General features: G+C 43.9%; 1 protein-coding gene across 14 annotated transcripts in view; it reads right to left on the bottom strand.

The window, feature by feature from the left end:
- The window catches only part of PALM2AKAP2 (PALM2 and AKAP2 fusion), a 418,214-nt gene that overhangs the window by 18,788 nt on the left and 385,675 nt on the right, over nt 1-13,751 (bottom strand). For all 14 annotated transcript variants that reach the window (XM_019734167.2, XM_019734168.2, XM_019734170.2 and 11 more), the window contains one exon: nt 7,272-9,696. In XM_019734167.2, coding sequence (XP_019589726.2) covers nt 7,272-9,696 — 2,425 coding nt within the window. The remainder of the gene's footprint in view (nt 1-7,271; nt 9,697-13,751) is intronic.

Raw genomic sequence — 13,751 nt, 5'->3', positions numbered from 1 at the left:
TGTGGGAATCGAACCAGCAGCCTTTGGCGTTAGGAGCATGGAGCTCCAACCGCCTGAGTCAGCGTGCCAGCCCCTAGGCCCATCATTTTCCTTGCCAGCTTTTTTGTTACATAAGGTATGAATTTATATTTGAGTAAGGGAAATAAAAGAAAGAGACTGGGAGTAGCTGTGATGTCAGATGCATACAAGTTTTTGGAAACCTCTGACATTTACATTCAAGGTCATGAGAAATAAAATACCATTACATGAAATATAAAGTATTCCTTGGTGATCTGATGGCCTGTCTTGCACATTCTTCCCACCACCACCCTAGTCCCTCCACCCCTTACCTAGCAGCTTATTCACAGAGATCAAATGGATCTGAAATGCCAATCTCCTTAGGGAAGTACACAGCAAGTCACCCCACCTAGTAAGAAACACAGTCACATCCTGTCCTGAAATCCAGCAGTCACAGGGGACATCCTGCTCCCAGGCCTGGCTTTGATTAGCTCACACTTCCCACGAGGTGTAGAGCAGGGATCTTGCAAGAATTAAGTCCTTTGATTCATCTTTTCTTTCTCATCTCAAGACTGTATCTTTCTTGGCATGTGGTTGAGTCTCATTTTTCAGAAACCGCTCTCCTAACTTGGAGTGCGGAGTAGCCACGCAGGGGGGAAAGGGTAAGCAACAAGGACATCAAGGACATCATGTGGTGTCCCCAGCAAGACATGAGCACCACTGGGATCCTATCCAGCCACCCTGGATATATCAGAAGACCCAGCAAAATTAGCAGCGACAGCAGATCCTGCTTACAGAAGGGAATTAAACTGGTAGGAAATGTGCTTCTCCCAAAGTTCCACTTCTCAGAAGCCATGATTATATGCTTGCCACTGAAGAAAGACTGGAGTTTCTCTTTTCTCAGGAGTGACGCTGACAACTTTAACCACAGCAGTTGCCCTTTTCAAACCATCAAAGGGACTGTCCAAAAAGAACTCTGACTTCCATAACTTGTGAAGTCCCAATTTCATTACATACCTTTATCCCTTGCAAACACTGCTCCAACCTAACCTTTCCTTACCAATTCCTTCCCAAATGGCAAGCGTTTTTTTAAAAAATGAACCTATTCACTGGGCTCAGATAAATAAGACACAGGGAGATTCTGGTCCAAGGCATGAGGATCAATCATAAAGAGCAGAAGAGAACAGCAGAGAGCAGTCATGGTACTCAATGACCACCAGTAAACTAACTTAGTTGACTTGGACCCCACTCTGCCAAATGCATTCAGTTAATGAGTGAACACTTATCCCTGCTCGTCCTCCAATCAAGAAACTGATTCCTTGCTTGAGTACCCAGTTCTTTGAAAGATTTCAGGGAATGAGCCTATGTCTGGAGTGGATGGCTAAGCTTCTTCCTGGAGGGTGAACTTTCAGAAAGAACTCAGAAGAGAAGTCAGGCTAGATAGCTAACATGGGCTATGCCAGTCTCTCCGCCATCTGCTCAGATCTTTAGACAGCACCAGCAATTTTACCTGTTATAATTTGGAGCACTGGATTAAGTTCTGAAAGCACAAAGGAACCGTTCTAGGTCACTGGGTGGCAGTGTCTCATGGCCTCTGGGAGCAAACTCATCCATCTAGGCCATTACCAGCAGAGGACTCTAGAGCTACAGTAGCTCCAAAAACGAGAGGCTGGAAGGACCCAAAAAAATGCAGGGGTCAGGCCTGAGACTGGGAGAGGGCAGAGGGAGACTGAGCTCAATCACAGGAGGTTGGAAAGGGGAACTGTTACTACACACCTCATAGACCTCAAGGGCAGAGGGCAGGCTCGGCAGAGGGCAAGAAAGGGTATAGAAAGAATATGAACTTCAGAGACAAATGAACCTGGGATGGAACCTGGCTCTGTCACTTCCTAGCTGAGTGACTTTGGGGGCAAGTTCTCAATCTCTCTGGGCTCTGGTATTAATTCTTGGAAAAGGAAATAATATTACAGGTCCACGATCCCTTATGCACAATTCCAAAATCCACAGAAAGCTCTGAAATACAAGATTTGCCATAACTTACTTGGCAGCAAAACCCAAGTGAATTGGCATGAGGTTTTTCTCTCTCTATCCCACTTAATATAACTAACTCTTTCTAAGTTTTGCAGCAGAAATCTAATTTGATAATACAGTGCTATCCCGGACCCTGCCCGGGTGTGTTAAATAATAATATATGCACTGCATTGCTTTACTGAATAATAGTATATAGACTGTATGGCTTTTCTAAAATCAGAAAAATTCTGAAAATGCCTGGCCTTAGGGATTTGGATAATTTGTATATTACATCTTAGAGTCCTGTTATGAGGATTAAATGAGAAAATGTGTGTGAAATAACTAGTAGAGTACACAGCTTTCCAGTCTGCATAAGCCATTGCCACCATCATGAGACTTCTGTCACAATATTCAGGAAATACAGTAGTAGACATAGCCCTCTCTAGGACACTCCACATTAAGCTTTAGTAACTTCCCACAGCCAGCGGGGCCCCTACCAGTTGCACAATCTGTGCCTCCTGCAGCATAGGGAGGCACTGCGTATTCCTAAAGAAAAGCCCTCTCACACCTGGGCCAGTGAGGGAATGCCACACGTCTTCTTCACCATGGAGCAAAGCGGGCATCTCAAGGGAGACGTGGCCTCATCCGACTCTGATTTAACATGGGATGAGCCAACAAGCTCTGGTATTCAAGTTTATGAATACTGTGCTGACATCAATTTTAGTTTTCTGTCTAGGGCTTTTCCTTATGAAGTTTGAAAATAACAAAGGGGAAAGAACAAAGACCCAGTCAATAGTCTTTGGATAATGTAATGATCACCTCAGCTGCGATCTTAATTCAAACTGACACTAGAAGCCACAACTCCTTGGAAATTTTATTTTTTATAATATAGATGTAACTATCACATCTTTCCACATATTAAAAGACATGAACAGACACTAGAAGTGATGGGACTCGCACCTTCTCATTTACCATCCTCCATAATGTCCCACTCGGCAAATTATCTGACTTGGTAGATCAATTAAACATCTGGCATGAAAACGGAAACTATTTCAAAAAACTAAACTAATCACCTAACTGGGGTCCTCTGTCATGCCTAGAACTAGCAAGTGAAACCAGGATATCTAATAATAGACAACAGGCTCTAAAGTGAGAATTATCTGTTGACACCCATAACATGGAAAGGTAGCTGAAAAGTCTAAATTGTAACTTCAATAAAATGTTTGGGTTGTCCTCCCAAACTCACTGCTCAGGGGCACTTTACAGCAGCGTGTGGATTATACCTTCAACTCAGGATTGTACACCTGCTGAAGCACTTTCTTTATTCTCTGCTTCTACGTACCACAACAGAGGTCCACATGTGCTCATTCTTGGCAATATGGCCTCTCACATAACATGCCGTCAAGATGACGGCATGCCTTCAGAAGTGCCTGTTCAGAGGAAGAGCTCAAGAGAAGCTGGTGGAATGAACTCATTAAAGCAGGAAGGCTTATACTCCATCAATTGATAGATGAAGGCAGGGCGGCTTAGAAAAGTGGAGATAATTACCCCTTTGAAAATCCTCACTGGCCTCCCACTGACCACAGGATGAAGTCTAAAATCTAAAGTCTTGAACATGATTTACATAGCTCTTCATCATCTGGCTCTAGTCAACTTTGTTTTGTTTTAAATCTCTTCCTTTAACCCACTCTGACCTTATTTAAGCACCTCAATGTGACAAATTCGCCATTCCTTTCGGGCCTCTATAGGTTCCCTTCTTTCTGGCTGCAACAATCTCCTCCACCCCCTGAATCCAACTTCTCCTTCAGTTCAAAGCTTAGATGGTAGTTTCCCAAGAAAGGAAGACTTTCCCTATCCCCTCAATGAGGTGTCTGCCTTGTTCTGTGCTCCCACAGGTCTCCATGCTTCTCTGTCATGAAATTGCCTCCTTTGTTTGATGCTGTTTCTCTTACTGAACTACACGTTCCCCAGGGCAGAGGCTTTATCTGCCATGTTCACCTGTGTATCAACAAATACCACACAAACCCTATTTAGGTAGAATTTCTTCCTTTAAAAATCACATAAGAACCAACAAGATAAAACTTCCAGATACTTTTTCCTAATAATTGATCTTTGAAAATGACTGCATCCTTTAAAAAACATTAACCTTAATCATCCTCCATCTTTGAAACACAGGGAAACTAAAAGTAAAACCAAATACCTTTTCAATACCTGCGGCATGTTTGGGAAGAATAGATTTCTCTTCCCTCTCATATCTTTGGCTCTCAGTGGATTTTACTTGCCTAAAAGTTTCAGGATTCCAGCATATTACCAGCATGATTTTCACCAGGGAAGAAGTTAAACAGTCTATCTTTCATCACTTAATATCAAATCATCAGTCTGCATCATGCAACCAATTAGCTGAGTCATCTCTACTGGCATAAAACGTGGAGTAGTGTTGTAGGAACTTAGCAACATCTGCATTCACAATACCGCAGCTGGAGCCAGCAGTGAGTTCTCACTCTGGCCATGAATTGTCCAGGTTGGCAGCTCAGAGATGTGTCTGCTTCTTCCCTGATCACAAACTCGGTGGCTGGCTGGCCAAGCAACACTCTAAAGATTTCCAGGCATGGATATTAAGAACAATCGCATTTTGCATGCAGTTTCTTTCCATCCATGTTGTAATTCTGGGATAACTTGCCACTTACTTTAAATGTTCTCGAAATAAATGCGAAGGAATGGGGTGCACACATGTCACTGTAATGACGGTGTTCAGTGGTAACGACCGGACTGGAGCAGTGCACCGACCTGAATGGATGAATTCCTATCTAACTAAAGGAGCAGACATCAATCCTATAGGGATGGAATGTGGGCATTAGCACTAGTGTGGAGGGAAGTGCTAGGACAATTGGCACTAGGCTGCTGGGATGCTGAGGGCAAACATGAGGACCCTGTCTTATTTCAGGCCTGCTGGGGACGCCTGACAGACCACAGCAGGTCAGGGAACTGGGGGAAAGTGTTGAAATGTCTTTATTTTTGTCCATGTGCTAGAAGGAAAGTAGGGGAGCAATATGGTGAGAAGTTCAATTAAGAGGTGAAGTGAAGAAAACTTAAAATACCCACTGTGAGTAGAAGCCTGAAGGACTAGAAGCCTGAAGAACCTTCCTCTGTCAGACTGTGGGCTCTTACGCAGGCCCTTGAGGTTCACTGACTTGTGAAATAGGTTCCCCAGACTGGGCTGAAGTCAAGTGGCATGAAAACTTTTTCTAGGATGCCATATAGAATGTCTGACTGGCATCTCTGTGCCAAGCCAGCCCAAAATAAGCATTTTAAGTGAGCTTGACAACTACGGATCTTTTGGAAAAGCCTACCAGTCACTGTTAAGCATGGACCAAAAGACCTCCTCTGAAAGTTTTCTTTGCCTCAAACACTCAGTTGGCCAGTGCCCTGTGACCTGAAGGAATTAAGAAACATATCAAGAAAATCGCCATGCTTTTCCTCTTCCTCTTCCCTCTTCTTTCCTTCCTGAATAATTCAGTCCTAAAGCTATTAGGTGGAGTTGAACAAGATGGTCTCTGCAGTGGGGGTGAAGGAGCCACAGTGGCCTGGGAGGTTGTGCTGGACACAGCAGGGTGGGTGGAGGAGCCCAAGTTGGGTAAGGAAAACAGGAGACTGGTTACAAAAAGGGGATTGATCGAATACATATATTGAGGATAATAGGAATCAGGTATCTTGCTGTCAAGAAGGTTTAAATATGAAAAGAGAGAGCACGAGCCCTATGGTATTAAATTAGAATGAAAGATATTGGAGTGAGCTCATGATTTTCAAGATAGGTAGGGAAGGAAGGAAGGAAGGAAGGAAGGAAGGAAGGAAGGAAGGAAGGAAGAAGGAAGGAAGGAAGGAAGGAGGAAGGAAGGAAGGAGGAAGGAAGGAAGGAAGGAAGGAAGGAAGGAAGGAAGGAAGGAAGGAAGGAAGGAAGGAAGGGTATATTCTCTAATTTTGTTCATGGAGAGTGCCTGGGGCAGGGACAATGCAATAACAATGAGCACACCAGGCACCTAGATCTTGGTTTCTAAATACCATTCTCCACTCAAAGGAACTAGTGCTCTTCAGAGAAATGGCTGATTTCAGGGTTAGAAAATTGTAAGATGAGACAGGAACATCTCGTGGTGCCAGAAAATGAGCACATGCCCAAAGAATAACAGTAATATGTTAAAAGGACACTGAAGTTAGCTTGAAAGGGATCCCAGGAGCTACATCTGAACAAATTAAGGATAAAAATAATATCATAAATGGATTATAACCCTCTGAATATAATAGGAATCCATTGAGGACCAATACTTCTTAAAATACAAAAATCCCACACTTGGATTTGAGGACAATATCAAATTGCTACAAGATTTTTCAAAAGCTGACTCTCAACTGCCAGTACTTACCTCAGCATGGCCAGTAACAAACAGTCCATGGACTAGATTGGACCCCTTTGAGCAGCACCTGGCTATGGGAGGATGTGTGGGTCTCCAACTGCCATCAGATCCAAATGGAAATAAAAACTACTGGTCACACTGTTATCCATAATAGGAGCAACAATAATACCGCTATAATTACCATCTATCATCTATACAAAGTATTCAAGACATGGACGGCCCAGGCAATGAGAACAAATGAAAAGACCTGCCTTTTGGTACTGTAACTCAACTTCTCTAAATACATCATTAGGACATGAATGGATGAGACCAACCCTGGTTCCAAATTGCTTTGTGGTGACTGAAAACAAACCTCTTCACATAGAAAAGGGACAAAAGCACGTTCCGTGGGTCAATCTGCAACACCAAGTCATGACTGTGATTGTTGGGAAGGGACCCAGCATTCAGAAGGGGTTAGTAGAGCACAGCCCCCACCTCAGACGGGTTTGATTGACTCCAACACAGTCCACACATAGGCCCACTTTGACTGGATCTGTGCCCCAACAGCCCCTCCCTCAGCCAAGAGGCAGCCCCTTCAAAGAAAAGACAACAATTCTCTGTACTAACCAAGACCAGAGCAGAAGGATGAGCAAGGCAGTGCATCCTCTGAGTAATGGCAAACACCATCCAGACTCAGGGTTCTTCCAGAAGACACTCTGACACTCTCGTTGCATGTCCCCAAACACTGACATCTTCATGCAGTGTCCCCCCTGGACACTTACTTATTCCAGCCACACACACAGAGGAGACTCTGCATAGAAACCTGTAAGCTGAAATCAACCAATAGCGTCTGTCCCTGGTCTGTGGCACTTTACTTACCTGGAGCAGTTTTGTAGCATAATGTTCGGGAGGGCAGCGATGAGGCCTTCTTTGCCCTGGAGCTCTGGGTACTCTGCAAGACTTGTCTCTGCCTCTTCAGCTCCTCTTCCCTTTCCTGGGCTGCTCGGATCTCTTCTTCGATCATGGACAAAGTCCGCTGCTTCCTTGACCTCAGCTTGAAGGGCCCAACCATCACATCAGATTCTTGGGTGGCCAGGAGCGAGGCCGTGCTTCTCAGCTCAGCTGCCTCTGAGTACTTGCTAAAATAGCTCCCTTCCGGTCTGGTCTCCTCCATGTTTATTGGGCCACTGGGCTGTATTGCTGGCAGTGGTGGGGAGGGTCCCCGTTCCCTGAGCGCCTTGTGTTCAGCAGGCAGAATCTTTGGTAACACATCCCTTTTCTCGTGAACAGGAGAGGACACCTGAGGTGGCTGAAACATGCTCTGAGACTTCTCTGAGCTGGGAGCCCCAGTTCCACCTTCCTCTGGTGTTGCTTCCGGACCCTGCTGTTCTGGTCCGCACTTGTTGGTGTCAGACACAGCTCTATCCACTTGCTCAGCTATGGCTTGTTGAATGGCATTCTGCACCAGGAGACCAGCCTGATATTCCAAGGGGTCATCAACTGACGGAGAGTCTCCCAGCATGGACGAAGGGGAATAGAAACCATGATCACTAAATGACTTGGAGACCCCTTCTCCTCGGCCTTCTGAAGGGTTGTCAGTTTGGGGAGTCTGGGGCAGAGAAAAATCAGCCAGTGAATTTTCCTGGAGGGCATTGGTTGTCTCATTGGAGGCCCCGCTGTCACTGATGTTGTCCATGCTAAAATCATTGGACAGGGTCTCCAGGACAGTGGTATCCTGGGACCTCACTGACAATTCATCCAAACCAGAGTCAAGCTCCTCTTGGGTCAAGGAGACATTGACTGATTTTGAAAACTGATCCAAAATCCCAGGGTCGTCATCCTTGACCACGGTGAGGATGGCCCGTGCACTTGTAAACTCTCCGTCCTCTGTCCACAGTTTGGACAAGGGCCCACGTTTGTGGGGCTCACTGTAGAGCCCTTCCCTCCCCTGAGGAGCCGCACTGCCCTGGCCTCCTCCCGGAGGCTGGCTTTCCAGGGTGCAGTGGGCTTTCTGCCCCTTGGCTGCGGATGCACCACTATCTTCCGGAGGACCCACAATGGAAGCTGGTCTCGACATGATCAGTGGCTTGTCTGAGTTGATTGAACCCAGGGGTCTATAGAAGGGCTTGATAGAGAAGAGCCTGGGTGTACTCTGCCCCTTGGCCACTGTTTGCCTGGAATTCTCCATCAGCTGAAACTGTTTGCGGGCAGCAGAGAAATCTATCTGGTCTGTGACGACATCCTGCTTTGCATTTTCAGTCATGCTGGGAGGTTCCCGAGAGGAGGCAGGGGCTGTGCAGATCTGGGGTGGGGGCTGCTGCTGCTGCTGCTGCTGCTGCTGCTGCTGCTGCTGCATCAGCAACTGCTCTTGCTGTGCCCGTCTCTCCTTGCGCTCCTTGTACTTTTTGTGCGACTCTAGGTGTTCCTCGTCCAGCTGATCCTCGATGGTTTTTTCCTGGGGAGGATTCCACCATTTTGCCGCGATGCCAGGATTCTTTTTCATTGCCTGACTCCGAATGAGTTCCCTCCTCTCCTTTTCCAGCTCCAGTATCTCTTCGGAAGGCCTCACTTTCCGGACACAGTATTGTTCTTTCTCATTCCCGTCATCCTCAAAGAGCTTGGAAGGCTTCTTGTCCTCATGGAAGGCACGCAGCTCAAACTTGGCTTCCTTCTTCAAAGTGGTGAGTGTGAACTCCCCATCTCGGGACGAACACCATGAGCTGGTGGAAGAACTGGGGCTCACGGGTGCCTGCAGGCTGTCCCCCAGCAGATCTCTAGGCTGGTCAAGGGAGTGGCCGTTCACTCTTTCACCCTCTGCCATGGTGTCAGAGTTGCTTTTAGTGAGCTCAAGGTGGGGAGGTGCCTGCCTGCTGGCCGCTCTCTCAGTGGGTTCCAGCTGGACGGCTGTGTGGGCAGGTGAGCTTAGGTTGTCTACCAGAATGGCTGCTCCAGGCTCTGGGGAGGATGTGCCGTTGTAAGTTCCGTCCACAGCAGAATCACAGCAGTTGGCTTCCAGCACCTCGTCTAGATATCGAATCTCTCGGGCCACGTCATTATCCAGAGATTCATGGTGGTCAGCGAGGAGGCCGTTGTGGGGGGGTGAATAGAAAGGGGAGGCGTGGTCCATGGAATGTGGAGCAGAGGTGATTCCAGGAACACTTTTACATTCTGCAACGGAGACCTCAATTTCCATGTTTTTGTGATCTGGCGGAAGAGAGCTGATCGCAGGATCCAGGGGGTTGGCACTACAGTTGTCTCTCTCGTTTTTCAGCCGGATATCATCTTCGGAAAGCTGGGGAGGCTTCTGGAAGAAAGAAAAAACAAAAGTCAGGATCAGATGCCACATCTGTTATGAATGTGAACACAGAGAAATTAACTGATAACTGAGGAAAATTGAAACAATAATGACAAGTCCTTTTGAAGAGATTTCCCTTCTAATAAACCTTCACATACTCATTTTGTTGGGTAACTGGTACCGACACCTCTCCATTTTTACAGATTCCATTTTGTTTACTGGGTGTCTGGAGAACTTTCAATCAATGCTAGTCCCATTTTTTAACTCAAAAGGAAATTAAGACTCAGATCATCAGAAGACATTACTCAAATAGCTTCTAAAGTAGAAGAGATACAGCAATGGTACCAGAGTCTTCCAAAATATTCACAGTAAACTACTACAGAAATGTAATAGGACTATTTGTGTGCCCCCAACTGTAAAAAGAAGGCCCTTTTGCATGAATAGATCTTCTTGAAAAACATGATTCTCTGCCAAATGTAATGCAATTATTCTGGAGACAAGAAGCTTTGGGGAAAATTTTTCCAAAATAAAATACTGGAATACAGTAGATTCCTTCAATGACTCTTTAAAGTCCCCATTGCCATGGCTGTCTGAGCACGTGCATTACAAACCCCATAACCAAAGCCACTGACTACACAGTTCTCCGGACTAAATCAAAACAATTCTCCTTAGTTAAGGAGTGAGTGTTGCTTTGAAAAGCTAGTGGCCGGCGGCACCTCCCTTCCAGTTCCTGAAATGCTTTAGATCTGACAGCTCCAATTTTGTGGTTCAATTTAAAAAAAAAAAAAAAAAAAAAAATCTTCTCAATGTTTTTAAAGGCATCATGTTTTCATCAATTCTCAACCCCATATAGTTTTGGTATTTGTCATGAGTAAGATTAATTTGCAAATTCTGGGATAACTTTTTTTTTTTCATACCAGACTCTGCTTTAGCTCAGATAATTCAGCAGTGAATTATGAGCTTAGAGTTCCTCTCAAGGATTTCACTAACACCTTGGTCAGTGTTGTGTCCCTGTCTTGAGTTTATAGTGTTTCTGGTATTATTGACCTAGGACCACGCATAATTGCAATATGGTATAAGTTTTCATTTATTTAAGTTTTAAACAATTTTAAAGGCTTAGAATATAGTATTAAAACACCACTCTAAGATGATTCTCAGGGGATTAATTTGAAAATCCTTCCAAGGAATGTGGATAATTATGGATTTGTTCAAGAGACCTCAAAAAACATGGGCATTCACCCTGTGTTCTATGCACTGCTGTCAGAATGTTGAAAAGATTCTCAAAGTTACCCATGGACTGGGGGTTTCCCTCACTCGTTTTCCACATTCCTCTTTAGACTTAAAATCAATCAAGTCAAATGAGAAACAAAAACTCATAGATACGTACAATAGTTTAGTGGTTCCCAGAGGGCAAAGAAGGAGGGGGTGGTAGATGAGGATAAAGGGGATCAAATATACGGTGATGGAAGGAGAACTGACTCTGGGCGGTGAACACACAATGTGATTTATAGAGGATGTAATACAGAATTGTACACCTGAAATGTATGTAACTTTACTAACAACTGTCACCCCAATAAGCTTTAATTAAAAAAAAAAATCAAACAGTAATACATATTCCTTCTTTAGTAACAGGCAACAATAACAAGCATATGTTCTTTGTTAATACTTTCTGGTCTTGGATGATGGTCCAGTCTAGGTCAAAGCTGGGTACTTAATACCATTAAAATCTTTTATTTTATTTTTCACCATCATTACGTAACTAGTGGTCTTTTGTCTTTATAATGAACCAAAGAGGCATGTCAAAGAAGTTTTTGCTGTCCTTTTAAAAACATCAACTAAACTTCTTTTGGTCAGGAATTGTCAGTGACTTCCACATCATTGAGACTTATAGAAAATTTGAATGCCTGAAATATTGGCGGCCGTTCAATTTCAAGTAAACTAGGTTAAAATTAGCCCACCCCATGGAAAACTATTCCTGGAATAAACAGACCAACAGAAAAAGATGCATGGTACTGCTAAGGAGAGTCAGATTATCCTTGACCATCCCACCCCTGGCTTCATTTCATCAATGATTGACTAATATTCTTCGTGGGAATAAGTGGAGTTTTGCTTCTATTACTTTTGGAGGAAAAAAAGTAGGAAAATAGTAGGAAGCTGCTGGGACATAAATATGGCTAAAAATCACTGCTCTACTGAAACACAAAGCACTTTAGAATATTCGACATGAGAGAAAAGAGGGTAATGTAACATTAAAGGAATCTAAAAGGCAAACAATTAATTCTATAGTTCATGGCATATAACCCAGTCATTAAGCATGCAGAAGGCTTATTCTGTAGGGCGATAAAGAAAGTAGCAGTAACAATAAGCTCCAGGAAACAACACCTTTTTCTTAACAACAGTTGAATTTCCCACACTTCTTAGGAAGCTGTAGGTCTATTTTGGAGTTTACTTCGTCTGGTGAGGCAAAGTAAAAAACTCGCCTATATTTATCTCCTGTAGACAGGAGTGACTGAGTCCATCTCCACCGCACTTCCTGAGAACACTTTCTGGCTTCTCACATCAGCATGTCTCTTTGTCCTGGATGCTTCACAGTTCAGTGTTTGACGATATGCCCTGCAAGCTTCTTTTGTTTGTTTTTAACTTAAAAATTATGCCAGTTCTTTCCAAGGCATCCTTTCTGAACTTGCAAACACTGTTCCAATTCAAAAGTTTAAGTCTGATAATAGCATCTGACAGTACATTTTTGCAGTGTCAAGAAAACTACCTTTAGCTTTCAGTCAGAAACCCTGAGTCTATTAGTTATGTCTTCTGTGATGTGTCAAAGGAAGATTTTTAAAATGCTAATTAGTGGTTCAAAGCCAAAGTTTGTGGTCCCAGTGTAGTGTCATATGGTTCTTATTTAGCACATTTAAAAACATATTTAGACATTGGAGGGTGTCAACAGGATAGTCACAAGTGGGCCCTGTTGTGTTCTTTCCATAAATTCAGAAATTCCTTCCTGGTAATGCCATCTACTTTAGGGAGCAGCAGCTCTAAACCCTAATTAGAGTAGAAGTACTTAAAGAGATAAACAACTCTACATTACTGATTCACAGTCATGCATCAGAGGGCCTGAGCTTTTGTAAGATTAGGGAACAATTTTAACAAAAGAGCAAATTCCTGAGTTCTAGCCTCAGCAGGAAGAATTTACCTTCACTGGCAAGACAGCCTAACGTGATCAAAGCACCAGCAATTATACCAGGTAAATGGAAATGGGCTGGAAATCCCATAGTCTGAATCTGGTAGGAGTCTGGACTTGACATCATTAAGTGATGTCTTCTTTAACCAACAAATGCTTATTGCTCCCTTTGAAGATAAGAAAGACCAGAATTTTCTCCTTGCTTCAGATAACATGCACCCGATTCCAGATTCAGATAAAATGCATATTCAATAAGTGGACTGCAAAGTCTTTTCTGAAATAAACTATGCCCCAGTGCAAAAAAACAAAACAAAACAAAAACAAAAACAAACACACACAAAAAACCAGGAAGATATGAAAGAAGCACCAAACTGGACTTTCAAAGGTCAACGAAAAACTAGGGTCCATAGGAAACTTTTGTATTGCCCCTGCTCACCCTCCAGGTGGAGCCCTAACAGCATGACACAGAATACCTGCCAGCCTACTGGCCTCCCAGAATAGCTGACAGTTGGTCAGGATGTCTACCATTTACTTTAAAATCCTTGGGCAGAGACAATGTAATAAATACAGCTGTGTGTGTCTGAAATTAGTTTAAATTACATGCCAGGGGCAGACAGCCATCCTCAATGGGGCTGAATATAGGCTCCAAGAGTGCTCAACTAGGATCTAGTCAGAGATCCTACCCGCTCTCTCTGCGTAGGTGGTTGGCTTCCTTCCTCCAGTAGTTTAGCTCTCTGTAACTTCCAAGAGCCCCGGAGGCTTTGCTAATTGGCATAATTAAGGTGAGAAATGGGTTTCCCTCACTCGTTTTCCACATTCCTCTTTAGACTTAAAATCAATCAAGTCAAATGAGAAACAAAAACTCATAGATACGTACAATAGTTTA

Source organism: Rhinolophus sinicus, linkage group LG04 (genome assembly GCF_036562045.2).
Source record: "Rhinolophus sinicus isolate RSC01 linkage group LG04, ASM3656204v1, whole genome shotgun sequence".
Taxonomy (NCBI): Eukaryota; Metazoa; Chordata; class Mammalia; order Chiroptera; family Rhinolophidae; genus Rhinolophus; species Rhinolophus sinicus.
The sequence above is the reverse complement of the archived record's forward strand: the minus strand, read 5'-3'. Positions and strand labels throughout refer to the sequence as shown.